At 41.1% G+C, this 25,619-nt stretch overlaps 1 protein-coding gene across 2 annotated transcripts; it reads right to left on the reverse strand.

Moving 5' to 3' along the window:
• Window positions 1–2,138: 2,138 nt before the first annotated feature.
• On the reverse strand, window positions 2,139–25,614 carry ANXA13 (annexin A13). Of its 2 annotated transcripts, XM_015650129.2 has the most exons (12): window positions 25,523–25,605; window positions 23,789–23,863; window positions 12,960–13,038; window positions 10,670–10,764; window positions 8,867–9,037; window positions 8,275–8,308; window positions 8,114–8,193; window positions 6,835–6,903; window positions 6,519–6,620; window positions 4,541–4,616; window positions 3,630–3,742; window positions 2,139–2,474 (listed from the first exon to the last, which is right to left on the reverse strand). In XM_015650129.2, the coding sequence occupies exons 1-12, from the start codon at window positions 25,535–25,537 to the stop codon at window positions 2,355–2,357; spliced, it is 1,029 nt and encodes a 342-aa protein (XP_015505615.1). In that variant the 5' UTR covers window positions 25,538–25,605; the 3' UTR covers window positions 2,139–2,354. The 2 variants fall into 2 exon arrangements, with proteins under 2 accessions (XP_015505615.1, XP_015505624.1); XM_015650138.2 differs by lacking the exon at window positions 23,789–23,863 and having other exon boundaries at window positions 25,523–25,614.
• Window positions 25,615–25,619: the final 5 nt, after the last annotated feature.

A 25,619-nucleotide genomic window follows, 5' to 3' on the forward strand; every position in this document is an offset into this window, starting at 1 on the left:
TTCTTTTGTTGCAATTTGTGAATGCTGTCTCTTGCACACAGAAAAATCTGCTAATTTTCTTCTGCTACTGCTACTTGCCAGCTATCTGATCTTCTTCCTATTGTTCTAAGTCCAGATATTGTTATGGTCCTTCTCCCTCATTCCCCTGTAACTAATATGTTATTAATTTTCTATTTAGCTGCTCAGCAAACATGATTTCCCTGAGTGCTATTGCCACAGCTGCCATTCACGTTGGTATGATAGATAATGCTGAGCTAAGGCTTATTATAAGGATCTGGGCTCAGTTTGGGTTTCGTAGTCAAGGGCAACAGGCTACATCCATAGATACTGGTCTTGAACCCCTGACCTAAACTTACAGAGGCATGGGGACAAGTTTTACAGCATTGGAGTCACAGAGCAACTTCCCAAGAGTCACAGTTTGCATTGTGTACAGATAGAGAGATACAGCATGTAATTCAATAATGACTTTGGCCCAGTATACGTGGGTATGAAGATGTGTGGGCTTCTGGCTTGGTTTCAGGCCAATCTGTAATTAAGGAGTGAAAGATTAAGATGAAAGCAATTGCACTCTTCTTTAGTCAGAATGACCTACTAGTGTTAATTAAAGCAATCTTCAGGCAAAAATAAATTTGGCTGCCAAAGTTATGTGCTTCACATTAAATAAGGATGTAGCTAGTTTAAAGAGCGCTAAGCTTCTAGAGGTTTCACAGAAACCACTCATACAGCTTTGGGCACTTTTGTTGGAATATTTTAAAACAAATCCTTTGCCTAAACCAGCTACTTCATGTGTATTTCAGACACCCGCTGGCTTTTTCTTCGAACTACATCATTTGAGAATGGGTACCTGCCAGCTTATCTTGGTCTGAACATACAGTGTGCTGGAGGATAAAATATCACCCTATCACTGGACACCAAAGTAGATTCTTCATCTAGCCTTTCTATAGTCTCTGGTTACAAAAGACCCATGGCAACAGCAACAAGAAGATACTTAGATCCTACATTGCTCTGTTATTGGTGGATCTGAATATTAAAATGCCTGTGATAATGGCATTCAGGGTCTGCCCCTGATATTTTTAGGTAGTTAGAAATGTTCCCAAAGAAGGATCAGGCCTTTAAAATGCCATAACATCATATTACACCTGTGTGAGACACCAATCATTGTTCTTAAAAGCCACACATCTTTCCCATCTCTCCTTTATACGGCCCCAACTTATAACTAGATGGCCAGGTGCTACTGCTGTGACATTGATCCAAGGGAAGAGAAACAGGTCCAGTGCTTCAGAAATACTTTTTTCAATGGGAATATGATGCCATCAGTCATCATACCTTGGGGGGGAGCCTGAAAGACCCTTCATCATGCAGTCGTGGTGCACTTAAGAGGCAAAAGGGGCCAGACAAAGAGAAACACTCATGAACCCACCTCCTAACCTAAATTTTTCGTTGTCTTCTTCTTAGTAGTCATGTTCTATTATTTTTCATCTACATCTTCTCTCATATGATTATAAGATCTTTGGGTGGCTCAGGGAGGAAAGGATGTCCAGTGGTCTCTAATTCAAACTCCTGCTCAAAGCAGGGTGAGCCATGGGATCAGACCAGGGCACTCAGAGTTTTATTCAGTCACATCTTAGAAACATCCCAGGATGAAGACCATGCAGCTGTCCTGAGCCCCATGTTTTCCTGTTTGGGAACAGCATTTCCTGCCTGACATCTACCTCACAAAAGACCCTCCTCTTCTCCTGTGATGCTCCTGCACCATATCCCAGGAGGTGGTGCTGGTGGGGACTGCAAGTCTTTATCTCCTTCATGGGATAATTTAGGAGGTGACTGCTGAGAGTGCAACTCACAGATAGGGAAATCACTCTGGTCTTCCCTGTTGACAGCAGGATTTTAATCAGGGCCTGACTTAAATCATTAATTCACAGCCCTCAGGTTGTTTAAAGAGCTGTGATAATGAGCTGAGAAGAAATTACTATCCATTTTCTCTTGGCAGGACTGTAACAGCATGACATGACATTCATTGAATTTAGGAAAGAGAAGGGATAATCTTCAGAATGAGAAGAAGACAGAAAATCTACCCAGAAGAAACAATGGCAGAAGATTCCTCCACATATGCAAATACAAAGAGGTCAATTTATATCTAATTTTTTCAACATGTCTTTATTGCTTAAGGGTATTTGGCAAGATAGCCATAACATAAACCTCACGTCCAACATTACTTGGCAACATATTTCCCAGCTGGAAAGAAAATAAATTGGATTTTTTTTCTTTGTGCTAATGCCACATTTTTTGGATGCTTTTTTGGAAACTAATCAAGAGATGGCTGCTCAGCATGCCTCTTCATTCTTGATGGGCTTTTAGTGCAAAATTGCCAGCAGCAATTTTCTGAAGTCCCCGGAGGTGTCAGATCGGACAGCTTCAGCTAATGGCTTCTTGTACATTTGCTGGAACTTCTCCTTTATTGCTGGCAGGTCGCTCTGAGGAGACACCAAGAGCCTCTTTAGAAGACTGGTGAATGCTTTGAGTAACATGCCCTGCTCCTGCCAGCACCTCTGGGTTCAGATTGAAGGCCTACCACACCCAGTGGGAGCAGGAGAGGAGAACCCAGGAGATCTAAAAATCTCAGAGGACTTTCAGCTTAACACCTGAAATAAAGGTAAGCCCATGTCAGATGGTGGTGAGGGGATGGTAACTGTGAAGAGGGCCTGCATGGAAAGCTATGCTGGGAGAATATCTGCCCTGTGGTGCTGTGCCAGCACAGCTTTTGTACTGGAAAAACTCACAGTTTGCTGTGAACTCCTGAGGCCATCCCTTGGTGGCAGACAGGGAAAGGGGCACATCCCAGAAGTATGGCTAAAAGAGTTCTTTTCCACCCATAGAAGCAATTTACTGGTTACTTGCGGGGAAGAAACAAAGCTCAAGCTTGTCTTGAGCTTTCCTGTAAAAAGGCACCTACAGCACAGGTCTGATCTTTATCACTGTGGGTTTTACATGTTATAATGACTGTGTCTTAATAGAGAATACCCTAGAGCCTAATTTTTCTCACTGTGGATCATTGAGAAATATGCTTTCCTCATGCCTGTGGAAGGCTCCTCCTCTGTGTCGATTGAAACAGCCCTGGGGTTAGAAGGAATACTTAAAGATTGTGCTTAAACATCTCAAATGCCTTGTGAAGTTCTGTGCTTCTTAAAATGACAGTTAATTCCTTTGGACTTTAATTTTTCTTCCCTCCTCCCCATCTGTTTTTTCCCAGCTGGAATCAGAGAAAATTAGCAACATATGTTTATCAGCAATTCTCAAATTGGAATTGCTGCTTTATCATTAATTAACTAGGAATCACTTTTACACATCCTACTGGGCCTAGACCTCCCCATGGATTGGTTTTAACCAGGTACAGTTGACTCCACTTGAAATTGCCTACATGCTTCCACATTTAGGTCCTTTGAAAACAGAAATAGATGCAATATCAAAACTAGAGGTGCCTGGGTACAGAAGCAGAGTGTGACCACTGATGTCACTGGGCTGAAAAGGGTTTGCTGAGCATATGATCTATCAGGACTCACTCCATACCCTCTACATTTGTCTTTCTCCCAGAGCTGATGTGAGGCATTACAGGACACAAGGCACCCTACCTCAGCCCTGGTCACAAGGATGCGAATCAAGGTCTCTTCATCAGTCCCAGCTCCTTTCATCGACTTGTGCAAAAGTGTGGCAAAGTAACCTGGGCAGTCTTTGGCACAGCTGACTAAAGAAAACAGTAAGAGGCCTCATTACACCTGTACATTTATAGTTTGTGATAACTTCAAGCAGAATTCAATAAATAGGAAAGAAAAGGAAACTCTAGTGTTTATGCTTAGACATTTGAGCTGTCAGGGCTTTTATTCTGAGACTGATCCCCTATCAATATGTAAGGAGAAATCTTGGAGTCTGAAAGGGGATGTCCATATTTCCACAAGAGATTACCAGCACTGAGTACTCTGCCATTCCACAGTGAAAATGACATGAATGAGAATGAGCATTTGCCCCTATGGGGTTCCTCTTGCCCATTTATTCTTGGGGTGGCTGCTCACTGTGCATATCACAGGAGAAAGATCTGGGAGGGCCTAAATCCAGATGGGTAACAACAATACCACTGAGCTAACTGGAGACAGGACACTGTCAAAGCCAACCCTAGTGCTAAGTTGCTGTCAAGGACCCTGTACATTTTTGTGGTGGCTGCCTAGCACACTTCTTGTGGTGCCCAAGCATCTGCTGGAAGTTATCACCAGCCATGGTCCCAGGGGCAGCTTGGAGGTGGCCACCCTGTGTTAGAGGACAAATCATTCAGCCGTGTGGAGAGGAGCTGTGTCTGGCTAGTTTCATTTTTAAAACTGAAGAGTCCTAATCTCTACTGAAAACTCTTTCTCTTTTCCCCAGCAGATGTGTTAGTTCAGCTTAGGGGTAACTCAATGGCTGTTACCAGACTGTACACAGACCCCCAACAACCAGTGTCAGGTGATGGCAAGAACTAGAAAAGACAAGTCTTGAAATTATTGCTTTTTACCTAGAGTCAGGTAAGCCTTCTCCAGATCTCCAGATGTTTCACTTTTAATGGATTCTTCTATGTCCTTCCCACACACCTGTGAGAACAAAAAGGAGCATAAGAGCTTTTGTCTGTACATATCTTCCCACTGTACAAACCAGCATCAGATTCAGGATCCAATGGCAAAAGGTGAATCCAGATCCTTTAGAGCCTTTCCAAAGGAGTAATTCGAGGGCAAATGAAGTTCTCCTCTGGTGTAAGTGCTCATAGATCCACTGGCACCAAGAGAAGTGGTGGAAAATCTACATCATGCAGCCTCAGGTACCTGACAGCTGCAGCTTCTTCTTGAGTGACCCCTGGTCAGCAGAAACTGTTCGAGCTTTCTCTAGCCCCTCTATCAAAGGCTCCCACATAAATAAGATAATTTTTGGAGCTTTACCAACTCTATGAAGTTCTGTTACTTATTGTCTTTGGCTTCCCATGCAGTTTACAAGCACCACAGTCGTCCCAAAGTTTTTGTATTATTCTGTAGGGAATTGGAGGAGCAGACTGTCTCTTCAAAACAGAGTTTATCCTGACTTTTGTGAACTTCAGGAACCTCAAAGACTTTTACTTTGCTCTGCTTTGCGTATCAGGATGTCCCTGCATGATTCAAGACTGACTTTTAGGTCAGAGCTGGGACACAGTGTATAAGGCAGCAAGGGCACCACATGAGGCTTTAGGGCTTAAGTTCTGCAAACCACCAACCTGGTTTAGATCTTGCCCTCCCTATGTATCTCTCCAGCTGAAGGGAAGGGCAATTTTGCAAGATTTGGGCTCCTATCTTGGCCTACTTCTACTCCATGTGCAGCCAGGCAGGATGTGGTGGATTGGTTTGGGCAACCTGATCTGCTTGGCTTTAGGAATCAAAAAGCCAAGGTAGCTTGGCTATTGGAGCATTTAACTGAATCCCCAGGGTTTGGGCCACTCCAAGGGAGAAAGTATCAGTTTGTGACTGGGTTTGTTCTCCTGCCAGCAACAACCCAAAACTTGGATTAAGCTGCAAATGTTTTTGTAGCTATTGGTTCCTTATTATGCTGACTCTGAAATACGGCTTTGACTTGAGCTCTTTTCATCTTCAGTGCCTAAGGCTACAGTTTTCTGATGAGCTCAGACTCTTCCCTGGGAAGTTCAGTACTGAGAGCCAGAGGCTGGAGGGAGACTCTTTCCTGGGAATGTCACTGCTGAGCTTCCACCTTGCTGCTAGGAGAAGGACCTTGGATCTCCCATTGCTTTGACTTTCAGAGGTAATTTCCAAGGTATCTCCAAATCACGTCAGGTTCAGGCCCAGGCATGAGTAAAATGTTCCTGCTGGGTGACACAGGGAGAAGTATTAAGCAACCAGGATCCTGCTGCCTACTTTGCCTTATGTTTGGAGACAGGGGAAAGCACAGCAAAGCACCTGCACAGGCCATCTGCCCATTGTGGGCAGAGAGCAAAAGGCTGGAGATAAACTTTTCCTCAGACAATATGAGCTTGTTAAGTGGGGGAACAGAGGAGACACCTTGTCCGGCTCGGTTTAGGAGAAGGAAAGACCTTCCTAGAAGGTCTTTCAGAAGTAAAATAATCAGAAAAGTAAATCCTTCCTTCAGGGGAGGAGTTTGTGACCCTGACCCTTTGCTGCAGAAGGGGGATACACTGCCTTGCAGCTGTGGGAAGGAACAAAGAAATGGTGACATTTATTTGGTTGAATACTGTGTAGGTTATGAAGGGGAATGGGCAGAAGATACAGCTTCTCCTGTAAATCACCTATTTCTGTATTCTCAGGATACAGTTGTATAAATATGTTTTCCAAGATTCTTAAAATATTCAAGAAGTTATAAAATGGCAGATAAAGGTTTGTCTGCTCTACATAGAACAACTTAGGTTGGAAAAGGCTCTTCAGAGCTTCAGAGCCCTTGTAGGATCTGCACCTATATGTCAGGGCCTATGCAACCCACATTGCAGAAGACAAACTCACCTTTTCATAGGCTTGAAAAGTAGCTCTCAGCTGGCTATAGCTTCTCTTTGCTAGGACCACATTGAAAGCCAGTTCCTCTGTTCCCCAGCGGCCTTCTCCTGCCTTCAAAATCACATGTTATTTTTTGGAAGCACTTGTTTATACACAGTAGACATGGGGTCAGCCAGAGCCCTTGATCCACCAAGCTCCAGGCCGTGCCCCCCTTGCTGCTCTCCTTGCTCTGCCATTGCCCCCGTGCTTGGTTTGTTTCGTCCCCCTGAGGCAGCCCTTGCTGCTCAGCAAGGGACAAAAGGGATTTTTACACAACTGCACTTACTTTATACAGATCAGAGGCATCTTGCTCAGCAAGCTCTGCGTTGACCTGTTGGGTCTCATCTCGGGCTGCCTGCAGAAAAGGAGAAAGCCGTAAAAAACAGCGGAGCGAGTGCTGGTGGGCCTGGCAGATATTTTGGTTGGAGTTTTGCTGCCATCTGCTGACACGAGCCCGGTGATGGGCACGGTGGGGCTCCTGGGCTCGCTGCCTTCAGAAGCCTCCGTGTGGGACTCATCCCCAGTTTATGTGCCTGTGCTGGGCCCCAGGAGCATTGCAGCGCTGATCCTCTGGGGCAGGACAGTGCCCAGCACCCGCAGGGAGCCGCTGATGCTTCTCACAGCCCTGGGTATGCCCTGGTAGATGTGAAATGTTTTCCTGCCTAACCTGTGTACTCTGAGCATTCACCAACACTGTCATCCCTGGGAGAAATTATGAATGACTGCTCGATGAAAAGAAAAAAAAAAAGGAATAGATGTATTTGCTACTCCTGAAAGTATACAAGAGGTTGGAAAGAGCTGTATCAATGCTTCCCAGAATGAGAACCTTAATGTATTTAGTGATGTGACTGTTATGTCATCAAAGCTTCTTTTATTTATTCAATGGTCTTTTCATTTCTCAGGGCTGTCAGATCAGATTGATCACCACATTGCATTTCTCGATATGCTCCTATTTTTCTTAGTTATAATGTGTCTTTATGAACGTATTGATTTTTTGCTTTATTTCATGAAAGGGGTTTCAAATAAAATGTGTTCTAATGGAAAATATGCTTTTTTTGATGAATGAAAAACTAACATAACAGCAATCTCTTTCCCGGTTGTTCTGTATCTGAATTCTAAAATCCTTAGCTGAGATGGAAATAAGATTGAGTGGTTTGAGGCAAACTTCAGAATAATGGGGCCATGACCTTGAATGAGTAGCCTTTACCATGGTATAAATAACAGTAAAACAATCCTGTTATTTTTTAAGTATCAATATTTATAAAATTATCTACGGCTTGTAAAGTGTACATATTAGAAAAGCTAGATATGTTTATTGTTATATATTATTATATATTATTATATAATAATATTATATATTATTACAATATTTTTATTAAAAAGCCATAGATATGAAAGGCTCTTATACCGAAGAAGGCTTTTTGTTTACTGTAATTACCTTAATATTATATTACTTATCGTTACTGCATTATTATAAAGACCAGCCAATGCTTATTATGATTACTGAGGGATAAAAGAAAATATCTCTGTCAGGCAGTTGCATAAGAGGAAAATCCCAGCCTTACCTCTAGCAGCATGACTAATATCTTCCTTAGGGAGCCACTGGTGTCACTTTTAACATCAGACTCTAGATCCCTATCAAACACTGGGAAGAAAAAAAATCTGTGAGAGTTCAACCAGTGAGAAAGGATTTAAATGAAGGTGTTAGAAAGATAAAACTACTCACAATGTTTGTAGGCCTCCTTTATGTTTACAATTTCCTAGGAAAACAAAGAAATAAAGTAATAAATAAATAAACAAACCATATTTTATTAATCAATAAATAAATGAGCAAACAAAGCACCAGCAAGTCAGCACCATGCATGTAGTGTGTGAGATGTAGCAGCCACGGGGGTGGGAGAAGCCAAGAATTCCCAGTCCCTGTTGAGGACAATGCTTTGAGGAGTGCCTGATTCATGCTGGTGTTCCTCTGGTTTTCCCTGCATTTGGGAAAGAGCTAACTTTTGTTTTTCACTAGGATCATGTTCCTGTACCTCTGAACCATCAGAATAGTGCCAAAGCTGACCTTTAACATGTATCTGGGAATTCTTCTCACCATCCAAGTCAGGTAGGAGTAGGATAAAGGAAAGAATGTCAATTTTATTCCTCTTTACTCCTGTTAAAGTTTCAGCTCCAGTATGGCTATCTTATTGCTGCAAACACTGGCAAGAGGAATTTCAGCCACAGAAGCTGGACTGATCCCTCTTCCTTCTCCCAGGGATCCTCTTGGTGAGCTCTTTGCCCTGCTGCCTAAGGGAAGTCACACATGGTGCCCCAACCTTATTGTTTCGTGTGCAGAGAATCTCAATCAGCAGCGACTCATCTGTGCCAGCTCCCTTCATCGCCTTCCGAAGCTCTCGGGCCTCATACTCGCAGGGCAAGTCCAGCAAAGCCAGCACAGCCTTTTCAAAATTCCCACTCAGGTCTCCCTTCAGGTCCTCTTCCATCTCCTGTGGGGACAGTCAGGAGGGTTAGTGCAAAAGCTGAGGTGAGATTAGAGGATTTCTTAATTTGTTTCAGGAAATCTAATGATTTAAAAGCTCCTTCTGTACCAAAAAGCTGCAAAACATTTTTAAAAAGGCCTTAAAATACATTGACTTTTTTTTTGCAAAATAAGTTCCCTAAAAATTTTGGTTTCAGATTGACTGAAATGATTGTCCCGTCTTCAAATACCAGCCAATATCAGTCTAGTTATGACTCTTACTTGTGTAAACAAATGCAAACTAGAGTTTTGAAAAGCTTAACAAGAGTTTACTCTGAAACAAAATGCAGAAGCTTCTGCCTTTGAAAGAGCTGCCACACAGGGTATAAAACTAAGAACCTTCTCTGTCAATTTTGGTTAAAACTGACCAATGGAAAAAGCAGCAGATTTCTGCAAGGTGCTTTTATGCCAACTAAACGGCATTTTTACACACACCCCCCCACATCAACCTTAAATCAAAATTTAGTAAGACCCCAGAGAAGAGCTGGCTAGTGCATGCTGAGGATGTCTTTGAAGTCCTATCTGCAGTGAACATTTCCTGCAGTATGGGAAGTACTTGACAAGTTCAGAACGCTGAATGAAAAGTCCAGCTCTAAGTCTATTATTCTCAGGTTCCTGCTTACACAACCACACGTGAACACCCAACTACTGGAGTCAGAGGCTGCCATCTGTGTTGGACCAGCTTTAACACACGCACCATAAATGCTGCAAGTTCCTGGAGCAGCAGGAGAGTGAGATGGTACCGCTTGTGCCCCATTCCGATTCAGGCTGCCCAGGAGAGCAAAAAGGGTTGCTATGAACTGTTGCCACTGTGATGTTTCATGGCATTTGATAATTTCTAATTCCTATTTTTATTAATAAAACCCTCATTATAGAACAAAATCTACAGTATTTATGTAACCAAAATCTGTATCACGTTTGCTGTAAATTTTACACGCTTTTTAAAGCTTTCATTCACCTTCAGTGCTGTCTTATTGACACTGATTAGTGAGCAAGCAGACACTAAGAAAATACCAGTTTAATAATAAGGTCTTCAGGATTCAGCTGTTTACTGAAATAATATTTTAGAAGCTTTATTTTTCTTACACACAAAATCATTAAGGCAGTTTATGCCCTCTCCTGCAGAAATCAAGTGCCCAATGAAACTTCTTAGTTTTGCAACATATTCTACTTCATCACTGGATAGAATAAATATTACTTCTATTAAACTCAATAAAAATATAGTTGTGCAAAATCAAATAGTTTCTCTGAATTTGCATCTGGTCTAAGTGGGACTCTGAATTAAAATTTCCCTTTTATATTAACTTATTTTTCCTGATTGTGCTGAAGATGAACACAAGCTGAAATAATTTCTATTTCAGTTATGAATTATTTTCTAGCTCTCCCAGCTTTGATTAAAATGCTCTGATCTGGTTAAGGCTGACTTTAAGAAGATTCTGAGGCCTAGAATTATATGAGATAAAATAAATTGCTGAATCAGAAAGTAACTGGTCTCCTCCTTAAATCCACTCTTCCCATGATATTTTCAAAAGCAGAGGCCTGTAGGCTGTATTTTCAGAGGCAGCTGTATCAAACAGAAAGGCCACTTATTTCAGAATACCTTGCTATACAAAGCCTTGTACTTCTGTTTTATTTGTTGTCTCTGCTCCGATGTCCGACTTGATAAGACTTCAATAATTTTTTTTTCATCGGTTCCTGAAAAAGAAGATTTGCATAGGGATTTTATAATCAGGAATCTAATGCAGAGGAAAGAAAATGTGACCTCTAAAAAGAAAAAAATCCTGTACATATATCCCCAGTGGTACCACCTTTAGGATTTGTAGCATCTAAGATTCTTTTGAGGATAATTCTAACTGTAGTCAGCTACAATGTTCAGACCATAAAATAAAATTTCACCATCTCATGCTGTTCATATCAAAGAAATTGAGCCTTCTGTTTGGGAAGGGCAGACACTGCTCCTAAAATCAGGGTTATGCCTGTGCCCATAGGCTGACATAAATGTTTTTGGTGACAATGCTTCTTTAAGCAGTCCCAAGTGATGGGCCACCAGACCCAGTTTATTACATGTGTGAATGCTGTGCTGGCACAACAGAATGAGCGCAGAGGGGCAAGAGGCTGGGGCAAGCAAGGATGTGTTTGAACTAGCTCATTAACCCAAAGCCTGGATGTACACCCAGTAAAAAATTGGTTGTAATTTTGCTAAATGGAGTCAGGAGAAGGAGCTGGAACCAGCCTGGATGGTCCCAGTCTCTGCCAATGCTGTTTTGCTTGGCAAAAATCAGAGTGAAGTGGGAGCGTTGGGTTGCCCAAAGAGATGCAGCTGCTGTGCTGCCCATCACAGCGGGCAGCAGCCCTCTCCAGGGAAAAAGCCCTCAGTCAGCTTTGAGCTCTAATTTATGCAGTGGATTGAAGAAGGTTACTAAAGGCAGTGACCTTTTGTTCCCCTCTGCCATATAAACAGATGTTTGCACTAAACAGAGCTGCTGGAAGGCATTTATTACAGCTAAAAAGAGACAGGACCACAGTGATATTACCTGGATGTATGAAGAATACAACAGGGCAGCTATTGCATTAACACAGATATGCTGGTGCACTTCCATCTAAGGGCCAGCAGATTGACTCAGGCATTATTTCTTCATGACAAGTACCGAAATTGAGAATGTGAGCCAGGACGGACATATGATGGCTTGTGATGGGCACTGCCCAAATGCCCATAGTGTATCAAGGGTTAGGATGGCAGACCAAAGGCATCAAAGCACATGCAAGGTCTGCCCACACATCCTGCTGGTGGTCACTGCCCCACACTCTCCTTGTGCTCGGCCATCTGATGTCTTTGTGTGGCCATCTCTGGGCTTTGCGCTGTGCCTCATCTCAGGCTTGTAGTAGGAGCAGGAACCAACAAGGGTTTCTGAGTGGCAACCAGCCCAAAGGATAAACATACAAATTATATTGGTATTCAGCAACAGCTGATATGTTTTCATCCCTCATATCACCACCAGGTACATGGAGGACAACTTTAGGGCATCTAGTTCAGTTCTTTCTGCTTAGATCCAAGGCAGAAGACATGATCCAGTTTTAGAAGGAATTACACTCCTATTTGATAATCTTGGGTTAAACTCTCAGGGGACTTCTCTGAACAACTGTCTTGAGAGGGCTCAGTTGGTACAACAGGAACAGTTCCTAAAATTGAACACTAAGCCAGCTGATTCTGAATGTCACTGCTATACCAGGAAGAAATGCTTAAATTCACATATTAACTGTGCAAATACCTGGAGTGAATTAATTATTTATCTTGTGTGCTGCCTGGATGTTCTTCCTTTACTGAACATTGTCACTCCATGGACCTTAGGATCTCATGAAACGCTATGCATTCCTCACTCACATCAGTGCAGTCAGGCAGCTTACTTTATTTTCAGTTAAAAATCACTGATGAAGGTTGAAATCACTGTAAATTCCTTTCACCTGATGGAGCTGCAGTGGGCTCTGATGAAATATGGAGGTGATGATGTTCGTCACTGGTCTCTGGAGGCCTGAGAAAGGATATATAACCATGACCTTAATCTGACCCGACTAGCTGGACCCCGTGACTGTCAAATTAGTCTTCACAGCTTGATGCTCCTATTACAGGGAACAAATACCTTGTTCACCCTGATCTTCTGGAGACATGCAATTATCAAGCTAGATCTTACCAGTCTTTGAGGAATAAGCTGGCTTCCCTTCCCATTTATCTCCATGGGTGTGACTGTTCTTTGAGTCACTATGTGACAGAAAGCATAAAGATTGCCTAAAACTGGTTGGAACAGTTGGTTTGCCTAAGTTCATGTACATGATCTTTGTAATATTGATCTGCCCTCTGTACAAAATCCAAGAATCTCCAAAGTCTTTCTTACCTACTCCTTTGCAGGCACTGTGTATTTTCTTGGCATCTCGCTCTGCATCAAAGCCGTGATGGTGGCGCTTGTGGGTTGACTGGAAAGATGGAGACACAACAGACACATGGCAAACAATTTTACATTAGAATGACAGCACTTTGGGCCAGCTTCTTGCTTGATCTTTGTTCACACCATCTAAACCTTGAAGTTCAGGCTGGGCTTTGCTGAAATATCTTCATACTAGGCATCTTCAAGTCAGATAACAACCTCAATCATCTGGATAAAAACTGTTCCTGAAAACCTTTCTTGTATGATGCATTCATGTAAACAAGATAATTGGAGATCTGGAATGTGATAAAGCTGGGGTTTTTGTTGCTGCTGAGGAGGTTTTTTCGCTTAGTTTTTTATTTTGGCAAAATAATACATGTGGCTACCTTGAGCTAAATTTACAGGGACAGGACAATAACTCAAAGTCCACAGTTGCTGCAGCAGTTTACAGCCTGACATATCAAAGTAAACAGAAAATCCATGTCTGCTCCTTCTAATCTGACAAGCTGTGAGTCACAGGGGCTGCAATGCTGTTACACCCTTCATTCTGCTGTTTCTCAGAAAAGAGTAGAATTATCTGAGACCACAATGATAGCAACAATTTCAGCTCCTCTAATATGATTAATAAAGATTTTTAAATGCCCAAACTCTAAAATAGTAGTAGAAAATAGGTCCCAGGGTCCTAAGTCAAGTAGCACAAGTCAGTATGCAGACACTCAGGGGTCTAAGCTGGCACTGGCAGGACTTTGGCATTTGCTTTTAAATGGCAACATGTGGATCAGGCTGCTTGCTTTGCAGGGCTGCCAGGCACTGGCACCACCACTGTTACTTAAGAGTTATGATACTGCAGGGCATGGCAGTCTGCTTTTAATCCCTTCTGAAAATGCCACTAGCCTGCTGAGGAGCAGAAGATGTTAAATGGCTGATTAACCTCCTTGTCTCTGGGGGCAGCACAGGGCAGAGACCATTCCTGAAAGACATTAGGCACAACATCATTCTCCTTGTGGAATAAAGAGAATTTAATCACTTGGCTGGGGGCCATGCTCTGCCACATACCCATCAGGCCAGAGAACAACATGTTTTATTTACAAGTATAGATACAGTCTGAAAGTCTGTTGGTATGCTTCAAAAGTGTCCTGCTGTCATCTACTTGTTCTGGTGAAAGAGCTACAGCTCTGGCTAAAGGGGTCCTCTGTCAAGAGGGCCAGTTCTCAAGGAGGAAACCTCAAATCCAGCCCCTACAGTGCTTTATCAATGTGCCTTTGTGATTAACTGAAGTCATTTAGCTATCTGGCATTTCCAATGCACTTAGCAGCTAGGGTACAGCCTACTGCTAATGGTAGCTGAAACAGAAAGTTGTTTTTACAATTATAACAATTAGTAAGGTACAATAACAATGCAATAATTTCTCTTCATCTCTACAGCACAAGGTAACACTTTGATTGCCCCATCATTTTGACAAATGTTGCTTTTAAAGATATATCCTATTGTATGCTCACACAAGTTTTCCTAAACCTTTCTAACAAGATGGAAATACTTGCATATACATAACTAATATTTTCTAGTCTTCACATTTCCTGATAGTATGGGTCAAAATGGAAAGGAAAAAACACAAAGTGAGAAAGCAGATGCACCGATAACTATTCAAAATTAATTCCATTCACAGTTTTCTATTATAGCAGGTAGGTGCTTCTCCTTCAATGGCATCATGTACAAAGGAAATGGACTGACAGTCTCAGAGAGCTGAGGCTGTCCAGCATGGAGAAGGCTCCAGGGAAATACCATTACTTTGGGTCTTTACTGTTAGTATGCTTAGTACATCTTGCTGTCTGTGTTAGGCAGGCAGTATTGCAATTATTCTAGAGTTGTTTGCAAAGCAAACCAAAAGGACCAAAGAAGCAGCTGAAAAAACAGAAAAAAAGGGGGAAATTCTGTAGCACAAAATAAAGAGAAAAGTGCTAACATATCAAATGTAGATATTTGACTACTTTGCAATTGTCCAAGTGCTATTCTAATTTATAGACTCTCAGGTTCTCTACAACAGTAAGAGTAGAGAACTGTTGCTTCACATTCACTGCCTTCTGACTTGGGACAGAGGGTGCAATGGTGAGAAGTGAGAAGAAAAAGGCTTCATCTGCGATTGTCTCCCACTTTTCAGACATTCAGCCCAGACAGAAACACCTGCAGATACACACAAAGGTGGGAGCTGGTTTGTCCTTTGCCATGCCTTGCCCAGCAGAAGTGTTGGGCTGTGGGAATTGCCCTTTTCATGCTGGTGCTGCTGCCTCTGCAGCTCCCACTGCCCCAACCCTACTGCAGGTGCACCTGGTCATGGAAAGGTCATGTCAGGACTTCGAGAGAGTGGTTTTCTCTCTAGTGATGGCTGGTCAGTTATCCTCAGGTTTACTGAGCCCCTCATTCCTAGGTACAACTTGCATTGGAGGTGTTTTGTTTGTGTGCAGCACAGGTGCAACACGCAGGAAAATGGTACCACCAGAAACTGAAATAACACTGTAGATTTATGATTATTGATAAAGACATAAATACAGAAACATTTATTTTCAAGGCAAAGATCATGAAGGAAGAAAGGCCTGTTTTGATGCTCAGGACATGTTAGTTTTAAAGCACCAGAGGAATTTATTGAGTCAGCTCAGCTAAAGCCTCTGTCTCCAAGAAAATTACTGCAAAACATTAAATTATGTGCCTGGGGGATACCATTTTTATAGTACTGTGTGTAATACTAGCAATATCTTTATAGAGAGAAATCTGACACTGTGGTAAGCGACTGTCAAAGCCAGCTCCTGGGTCATCTGAGAAGCACTGGCTAAAATTCACTACTTGCTGAGTCCCATCCTTGACCTTCCCACTGACATAGCTTCCCAATGCAGGAGAGGGAGAGCTGCTTCAGAGTGTTCTCCTTACCCTCTGAATTTTGACAGGTGGATTTTCCTGTAGGGGATATATGGCAAAATCGATCGATGTTTAATACCATTTGTAACCTGTAGTCATTTTTCTTCTAAAAACATGGGCAGAACCACTTTAATATAGTTCTTTTTTTAGAGTTAGGATTTAGATTAGATTATATTAGATTAGATTAGATTAGTTACTGGTTTAGAAGTATTCTAGAAAATTTGGTGAGAGCAAGATGTGGAGTCTGAATTATCAGGAGGACATTCTGCAAACAACTTTGAAGTTGGACATAGGGTGTAAGGGAACTTGCTTTCACAAATTGGTCCAGCTCCATCCACTCATTTAATTTTATTCTCATTTCTTTCCTATAGTTCTATATTTATTAATGTGATCAGAGTTCTGATGGTAAAAAATATTCTTTTCACTTCCAGCATAGTTGTATTTATGGCCTGTGTCAACTTGTTTTCTCTTACCCTGAATAGTTTTTTGTCTCACTCAAGTGTACTTTAGACAATAATCTCTTTCCCTTGCAGCTTTGGCTAAAATTGCCACAGAGTTATTTATATTAAACTAGACAGTTTATAAAAGATCTAAAACTAACTTGTTTTGTTCTAACTTGTTTTAAAGCACACCAAGTAGTTTTTCCTAATCTGACTTTGGGAGATGAGTTTATAGTTGACAATGATCTGCAATGCTTAGAGACGCTTTGTAGATTTTTCTTTGATGTTTCAGCATGTGGAGCCCTTATGGAGCACAAATAAACAGTTTAACAAAGGTCAGCAAACCCAAAAGGACATGGTGGGAGTGGGGGAAGAAGAATTCTGATGCATTCAAGGCATCAGTAGCTAGCATTGGTAGGTTGCTGCAATACATTGCAGACACTCCTAATAATCTAGTATTTTCCTCAGGCTAAAGACAATTAATCTTACTCATCTGTCAGTAGACAAGAACAGAAGTGCTACCATGAACATGTCAGGTAGTTTCCTGTATTGCAAAAGAGAGACCTCTCTGAAAACAGCTGATAATCCAGCTTGAGCAATCAGCTATTTTTCCATTTCCATCATCTCATGCAGATGCCACAGGCCTGCTCAGGAGCAGGTTTATGGGGGAGTACTGTCAGAATAATGAAAAGAGCAGCTGCTCAGGGTGCTGGTCACCCACTGCAGCTCAAACAGAGACTGCTGCTGCTGATGTACATGGATAAATGCAGACACAGACCCTTAAAGAAAATCACTGGAAGAGCCAGGAGGAGTGTGGCTGCTGACCAGAGCAGATGACATGCAGCTCTAGGAGCTGTAGGGAAAGCTCTAAAGAGAGCTGGATTGATCCAGGTATTCTGAGTGCCTACCCCAGTCTTCATTTTTGCCAGGTACAATTTATGTGCTTCATTTAGAGGATGTCTAACTTCAAGCTTCTCTTTGGCTGCTGCTTAACAGAAATAAAAATGAAATCTAAAAGTGGTGCAGATAGAAAGGGCAGACTGACCTGGCCATGCTCTTCACTGCACTGACTCATATTCTTGAGTGGGATCAGGAAAAAAAATTGGGGCAGTATTTAGTTGTCTAAACATAGATTTCTGGTGCTGTTAGGATGTCCCAGGGTAAGCTGCCTGCTGCCTGTCAAACATCAGTGGTCTCCTGTAGGCTTGCACCCATCAACCTGATGTAAATGTCTCACATTGTAGATACTGGAGGTGGGCTACACAATCATGCCAGAGTTTTTCCACCCATTTTTTTCTTCTTCACATATATTTAATTATGTTCAAAAAATGAGGTTTTAAAAATAAAAACATAAACTAGTTCCACATGCATCGATCTGAGCTTTCCTTTCTATCAAGCAGGTGAGCACCAGCAACCTCTCTGCCTGCTTTCCCAGAGATTTACAGCTCCTGTCTGCCTGATTTTGGTTCCTCTACTGCCTACTAGAGCTGAAACAATTCCTGTGATGGGCACAATGGCCCAACGGTGTGGATTCTCTGGTGTCTTAGCAGGGTTGAGTTCATGCTTGTCTTTTGTTCAGGGAATTTTTAATAGTCTTAAGATTTCCAAGAAACATAACAGGCACTACTAATTTTGAGATTAGCACATTGCTAGTAAATTAATCTAACGCTGTCTGGTGGGTTCAAATGTTTTTAGCTAGGATAACAGATATATACATATTGCAGCATCTTGCATCCTCTTACATCCTGTTTCTTTGGGAAGCCAAGTCCCAAACAACCCATCATGTCCTAAAGGTGAGGACAAGAATACCAGAAAAATAAACAGTCAAATCAAAGCAACTGAAAACCTATCCTAGATAGGAAGCTATAGAACCTGTTGAGATTTCTCACCATGCACAGTCACTGAGCCACCAGCACAAAGACCTTCAGGGAGCCCAGTCTCCAGCTAAGGAACCATTTCTCCAGCTCAGCACTGGGAGCTGTCAGGACTGGTTTGGGAAGAGTTTCTTATTCTTCACAGATATTTAATTACTGCTCTAGGCGATGGTTAAATGAGTTGACAACTCAATGTGCCTTTCAGTTCTATGATTCCTGTCTTTACCTTTTGTGTGGAGAAGAAAATTTATTTTCTCTCTGTACCAGGAAATATTCCAAACCATCTAGTCACCTTGTTAGCATAACAAACAACAGGACCAGGGTGTGCATCTCATTGGTTAAATTGTATCTAATACACTTGGATCACAGAAGACAGCTTTTGGCAAATCAGCACCTACATGATTAATTTTTTATAAACACACATATACTCAAGATTAATTATTTATCTTGGCAAAAGTCTTTAATGAGCTTTAATGCAACTGGAATCCAGGGTTAACTACACTAACAGTAATGACTAGGGAAAAAAAAAGGACATGTGTTCTTCGATCTTGTGGTTAAAACCTTCTAGTACATCACATGTTGTCAGGATAACATCCTGTTACCAGAAGAAACTCTGAACTCCCACCCAAAGTGGTCTTTAAGACAGCCCAAACCTCATCACTCATCTCAAGCATTTCCATCTGTGGAGAATAATAAAATACAAAAACAAACATAGGAGTAGGCTGCTGTATTTTCATCCTAATCTACTTCCAAAGACAGACTGAAAACATGATGCTACATTTGTACTTCATCCATAGTCTGATTTACTAAGACATTCCCAGTCATAAAAGGTTGACCTGCTGTGAAGGCTCAAGACCATAAATTAGAAAGGGCAAAAAAGCAGATAAAGCTCATTTCACTACAGTGTATGGGTACTCCCAAGAGATAAACTTCCAAATATTAGAGCTCTTTGATATAATTAAAGTCATGCATAAATATAAGCAAAAGAAACAAAGAGAAATTACTGGTAGGCAGGGTCAGGTCTCATCTAGTGGGAAAGGTCACTCAGGGTGAGGATATTTCATCATTAGCAGATGATACATCCACTATCTCCTATCATCCTTCCACCAAAGTAAGGGATTCCTCTGCAAGCTCTTCTTCAGTAAAGTTCAAGTAATGGGGCTCAATCATTCAGGTAGAAATTTCTGTGAAATGTAAAGGCTTTTTCACACAGGGTCAGAGTAGATGGGCACTAACATCTAAAAACAAACAGAAGTAAACAGATGTGGCATGTTGGCAGCAGGGCTGTCTCAGCAAGCACTGGGGTTTGTGCTGTGGTAATAACAAGGTGGGGTTGACAAAGACATTTTTGACAAATGAATTGGCAAAGTGCAACCTTAAGACATCCTTTTGCCGGCAATGTTCCTTCTTCACCTGTTTTGTAAAATATACCTCTCATTTTTGTTTGCTTGAGCATTGTCAACCACAATATGCAGCTGAAAAATTGCCAAGTGCCTCCTTGCCTGCTCAGAGTATGGGATCAGTGTCTCCAAATGCCATCTGCCATCTGCCAGCCAGGCTGTCATTCTTCCAAATCCTTGCAGCTGTTTTGTGTCTAACAGCTGCATGACAGCAGCACACACTCTCAGCTTGCTTGTTCCTGATGGTTTGGTGCTATCAGGATCAAAACAATTTCTATATAAATTCTATACTGTATAAGAAAATATGTGTAAGTTTTATGGATTAGTCAATAGCCTTTGCAATGACTCTGTTACTCTTTCCAAACAAAGAGGTGCAAACCTTGTTTCCTACATCTGGGACTAAACCTGCAGTGGCAACAAAATCCTCATAGAATCAGTGACATTTACTTTTTCCTATTACAAACAAGTGGCAATAGTGAAGACAATTGCTCTGACAGTTATTTAAACTGCAAAAGTAAAACCATCTTTCTCCTACAATGTCCCTCCTATTTTTAGTAGCTATTAATATATTATCTATGATTTTTTTTTATCCAATTTATTCATGCTCATCATCATGACAAAGAAACTGACAATTAAGAGAAAAATATAAGTTTGGGGTGGTTTTCTCATGGCTGAATTTTATACTGTCCAGCTTTAATGTTTTCAAATTTTTTTATGGCTGATGGAACACTTTAACACTGAGTACTTTTGAAACCTGTTAGCTTAACTGCAGCTTTTATTTCTTGAGGGCACCTGCATGGGGCTGGCACAGAGGACATGGGGCTGACAAGGCCCTGGTTTGTCTGGTGGGGCTGCTGAAGCCAAGGCAGGAAAGGATGGTAGAAATCTTTAAAGACACCATGCCTGTAGTTAGACATGAGTCATGCCTCACATCAATTCCTTCGATTACTTATCTTGCAAATGGAAGCTATACAAAATGCAAACAAATTGCTTTATTCACCACAGATAAATCTGTATTCTAAGTTGGCAATAATTCTTTGTTATGATGGGGGCCGACTCCTTTTATTTTATTGACTATAAAACCTGGTTGGAAGACACTTGGATAATAGCATATTTTACCTCTTTTTTCAGCTGAGATATCATATTTTTAACTCAAGTGTTCTTATGTCTTATTAAAAAATTGACACTCATTACCTCCACTAAGACTTATGATGAGCTAACCTTGATGGAACTGAAGTAAATTCTTGTGTGTGCCAGCATAAAAGTTAACATCAGTTAAGAATACCTACAGAGGGCTCAAATCCAGAGGCACAGTCTTTGGGAACATCATGTTCACCCTTGCATGTATTTTAAAGCTCAGTTATTTAAAGGGACAAGAACTTGAAGTATGTTGCACCCCATCACAGAAGCCTCAAGATGACATGCTTCACCCCCTGGTTCTTTCATTGTTTCTAAAGTACATCTCTGCAAGACAATCTATCTACTATACATTCACAGACACACAGAAGTGCTATTACTATACAGATATGCATGTTTAGTGTCCAACAAACCAACTGTGCCTACAGAACTTGGAGGTTTGTGTGTCTAACACCTTTCTACCTCACAAGAAGGAGGTGGAGGAAGTTTCAATATATTCCCAGGTCAGCTGAGTCAACCTAAAGCATCAGTAATCTGTCCACTGCTTCAGCCACTAGCCATAGTTAACAATAAAGGCAGAGTCCTTTTCTGGATAGCAACTGTTGAAAATTCTATATTATTTGAAAGTAGCTAAACTCTTGCTTGACATAAGTAGTTAGAGTGGTGGGGCAACAAGCTGAACTTTATCTAAACCATATGGGTATGTTGTGTAAATCAAAGATGGATTACAGAGAAATCTGGAGCTAATAATCTGGTAATTAAGAATAGTATAGATAGACTGAAGTGAAATGTGAACAACTAGAACATTAGTAATAGTTAGAATAGAGAAAGCTAGCAGCTTAAATATTACTTAAAAATGAATGGCTAGACTGGGCAGCCCATTGATTGTGGTATATGAACTGTAACAACCATATTCCAACATGGAATACAGAACTGACCAAAACCCCCACCAAAACCAGCCTCAGAGCATGTGAAGATGACCAGGTAGCAACCATCTGGTAACAAAACAGTGAACCAATAGAGAGGGAGAAGACCCCTAATATTACCATTTGTATGGAGTGTTGCATGAGGAATGGAGAGTTTAGATTGTGAGGGTTTAGTTGCCAAGGGGTTTCTTTCTTCGGGCACCTAAATTTGAGCTACCAGATATCATAACTGATTTGTGCCGATAACCCACCTAATGGAGATGAGAGTCCAGTGAAAAAAATTCTTTAACAACAGAACTTGGCAAAGTATATGAAATCTGCTGTAGACAAAGAAAAGCATTAGAGTCCAGGTACTTTGGATTTTTTAATGTTTTTGTAGAACATAACTATTTGACCTATTTCCGTCATGTAAAACATAAATGTATCAACTCTGGTATTTCAGATGAGTTCTATTTTTTTTTGCCACAAATGTATCATAATTTTCATGGTTAGATGTTTGTTAGCACCTACTACAGCAGCACTCACAGGACAGCCTCAGATCTAAAAAGAACAGCAAATATCCTGGATAATAAGAGACTGTGGAAATGAAAAGAATCTGCCACAGCTTTTCCCCAGTGGTGGGTAGCTAAACAAGAAGTTATTTCTGTCTTCTGCTGACTGTGGGCTTATGGCCAGGGACAGAACAAGAATCGCCTGTCGCTGAACACTGGTCTGCCGGGGAAGTAACAAAGAGCAATTGTTGAGCTTCATGATGAGATAATAAAATCATGCTATGGTAATGCCTGTACTAGGGAAACATTTCTACAAGGACAGTAATGTTAATAGGCAACAGAGAAGTCCTTGTGAGTTTTGTGAGTTTATGCCCAAGAGGGCTCCCCAGGCAGATATATTCCCCAGGTAAATACCTACTTTTTGACCTTCAAGCTGTCAAACCATATTGCCCACAACAACCTTATACTTAATCCCCTTATACTATTGAGTCCTCTCTGGAAGAAGGTTTATTCTGCTTTGTAATGACAAGATGAAACTCAAGGGTGTTGCAGAGAATCTCAAAAAATTTGAATTAAAACCAAAGAATTCACCCCAACCCCAAGATTACTTAAACTCACAAACACCACAGAATCATGCATAAACAGTTTTCATGGATTTTTGAGAGACAGAAGATTTAAAAAAATTTACACAATTTCACATAACTAAGAATCCATCAAACTTTTCAAATAATAGAATGAAAACCAATGCTGCTATTCCCACATTGTGTCCAAAGCATCTTCCTTATAGCAGAGCAGCTATCTAGATTTCCAGGATTGACTCTATTTGTGTTAATATTAAGGAGATCAGATGCACAGATAAGCTTGATACAAGTCTGCAAACACAGAAAATAATTAAGAGACTTTAAATCGCGAAGGACGTGCAGTCAAAAACATTGATTGGAGGAAGAAATTTCTGGACTGAGTTGAGAAAGCAAAAAGCACATGAAAATATGTGGATTTGGAGTTGTAATGTTGCACCAGGTGCAGCTCTTAATTGGGAGATCCATTTCTGAGAGAAAGGTACACTTTTGGGTTGGTTGGAAAATTTTTGCTGAAAGATTTTTTTCAGTAAACTTTGACATTTTTGTTCAAACGAATATATTCAGGAAGATAGGAATTTTGACGAAAGCTCCATTTAAAAATGAGACATTCTGACAGAACTGAAAAGTTCCATTTTAACATCCACATAATGGAAGCTTTTCACTGAAGAATTTCAATGAGCTTTCAGCTTTCATTAACAACACCATTTAAACATGATAGTTAAAAAAAAAGTTTTAAAACCTAAACTCATTTAACCAAATAAAATACCTCATTTGACACAGATGACTCATTTCATATTTCTCCCAGCAGAAGCTATTAAGTAAAAGTTTAATTTCTGAAATTTCAAAGCAGACAAAATTCTGTTGTATTATTCAACAGAATGAAACAACCCATTTTTACCCATCTTTCCAGCGCCAGTATTGACCACAAAAGAAAAGCTGCCTCTGTGCATTGCAGAGCCTCCCAAAGCCACCATAAACCACAGCAACAGGTGCTGCAGCACCACAGTGTCCCTTTCAACCTCCACAAAAGAAGTTCTTACTGGCTCATCTGCTGACAAACTGGTAGCCCCTACAGCTGGTTTCCGTATATCCTCCGTGAGTTTGTAAGACTGGCTCTGGAGGTTTAAAAAACACAATGTATAAGACAGTCATAAGCCTGTGGTTACAAAACATGAGATCAGGAGAAACAGCAAACTGCAGCAGAAAAGCTGTGGCAAAAGCTTCTATTTTATTCTCTGCTCATCCAGAAGCAGTTCTCTGACACAGATGGAGCCATTTCTCCAAGATTACCTGTAACTTTCTAGGAGCAACAGAGAGATGCAATTCCCAGATTAATCTGGACTGAATGATGGTATTCTCTTCCAACATGGGATCACCCTTGTTCCCACTGTAGCCTACAGCACAGCTGCAGTGTACTGTACCCACACCCAAATAACCTAGTTCAGCATGGAGCTCATGCACCTGTAAACCTGCCTGAGCTGCAGTGCTGTGATCACTCCTGCCCCTCTGGACAGTTTAAACGTGAATGGAGTATGTTTGCCCTGCACTGTATTCCATGGATTGTCCACTGAAAGGCTCTCCAAGGTCAGGAGATGCCTGTTGACTACCCTGTGACCTGTGTGTGTGTGTCCTGGCAACAGGAGCCTTCTTGGCCTTGTCTCCTGAGCACAGGTGGAAGTGCTGGACACAGGTGGTGTTGCTGAACTGCTCACTCCTCTCCCCTTAGGCCAACAGCCAGTCTGCAAAAAGATGGTTTTGAGATGGGACCATCGTCCCATTCACAGGGAGACAAAAAGCTCCTTGGAATTGCAGCTGGAGCTTCATGCAAATGGTATGGGATATCTTTCTCACTCTGCCAAAGAAAATGTCCTGGGGAGCTGGTCCAAAAGCATCAGAACCTAGGCATGTCTCCAGGCCTTGCTGAATTTGGATTTAAAAAATAGTTACACAATAATATGAACCTTACAGAAACTCACTTTAGCCTGTATCAGCAAGCAGGCTGTCTTCTATTGATACATACTGCAAAATTGCACTTTTCTGCATTCAAGGAGAACATGCACTGCTGAATAAATATTGCTTTTATCCACTAGTTTCAAAATTGGAGCTAAGACCCCCATCTTCCTCAGCACAAGCTACTTAATTTGCAGAGGAACAAATTATTTAGAGCTGTCACACAAAAGTTTTTGAAAATCAGGTCATTTTGAGGTTAAATGTCTCCATGCAGACAATTGTTAGCAAAGATGATCTCAGTCAAAACTCATACAATAATTTGATGCAGCAAATCCTGACAGCTGGATTTTAATCGGGGCCTTCTGTAAAAACTATACTTTGAGATTACTCCTGTCCCTATTGTTCTGTGATAAACAGCCAAATTTTGAAAGTACTGGCCTTTGCAACAGGAAGTTTTTTGTATGTCTTTAGGGAATTATTTTAGTGTTCAGAATATTCCAATACAAATTTGCTGAACTAATTAAAGTTAGCTTTTTCAGGACATCTTGTGCATCATTTCTTTTTGTCAAAATGGAAGTGCTGCTCTGTTTAAGCCACAAGGAGCTTTAAAGCACTCAGGACTTGTGTGTTGCAGTAATAATTTCATTATTCATGTACTGTAATGAAGCAAGGTTACCAGCTGCATACAAGTTCCCCCCACAAAGTAGATTTTGGGTTTAAATCTTCACTTGCAGCTGTATTAATGCCACAGAAAGTGAAAATCGACAAAAATAAACCCAGGAAATCATTGCATTTTTGACAATCCAAATTAAGTAACTACTTACATGTGAACTGCCCATTTTTGGTTAGCCTGAATGTGGAAGGTGCAACTCTTCTGCTCTTCAATAAAACAAGCATCCAGTTGGAATAGCTAAATACTAC

The sequence above is a fragment of the Parus major genome, chromosome 2 (genome assembly GCF_001522545.3).
Source record: "Parus major isolate Abel chromosome 2, Parus_major1.1, whole genome shotgun sequence".
NCBI classification, from domain to species: Eukaryota; Metazoa; Chordata; class Aves; order Passeriformes; family Paridae; genus Parus; species Parus major.

Coding starts and splice junctions, on each gene's coding strand:
- ANXA13 (XM_015650129.2), bottom strand. Junction 10,765..12,959: donor CAGTGCCTGCAAAGGAGTAG/GTAAGAAAGACT, acceptor CTTCTTTTTCAG/GAACCGATGAAAAAAAAATT. Junction 2,475..3,629: donor TCCTTGTGACCAGGGCTGAG/GTAGGGTGCCTT, acceptor GTGTCTCCTCAG/AGCGACCTGCCAGCAATAAA.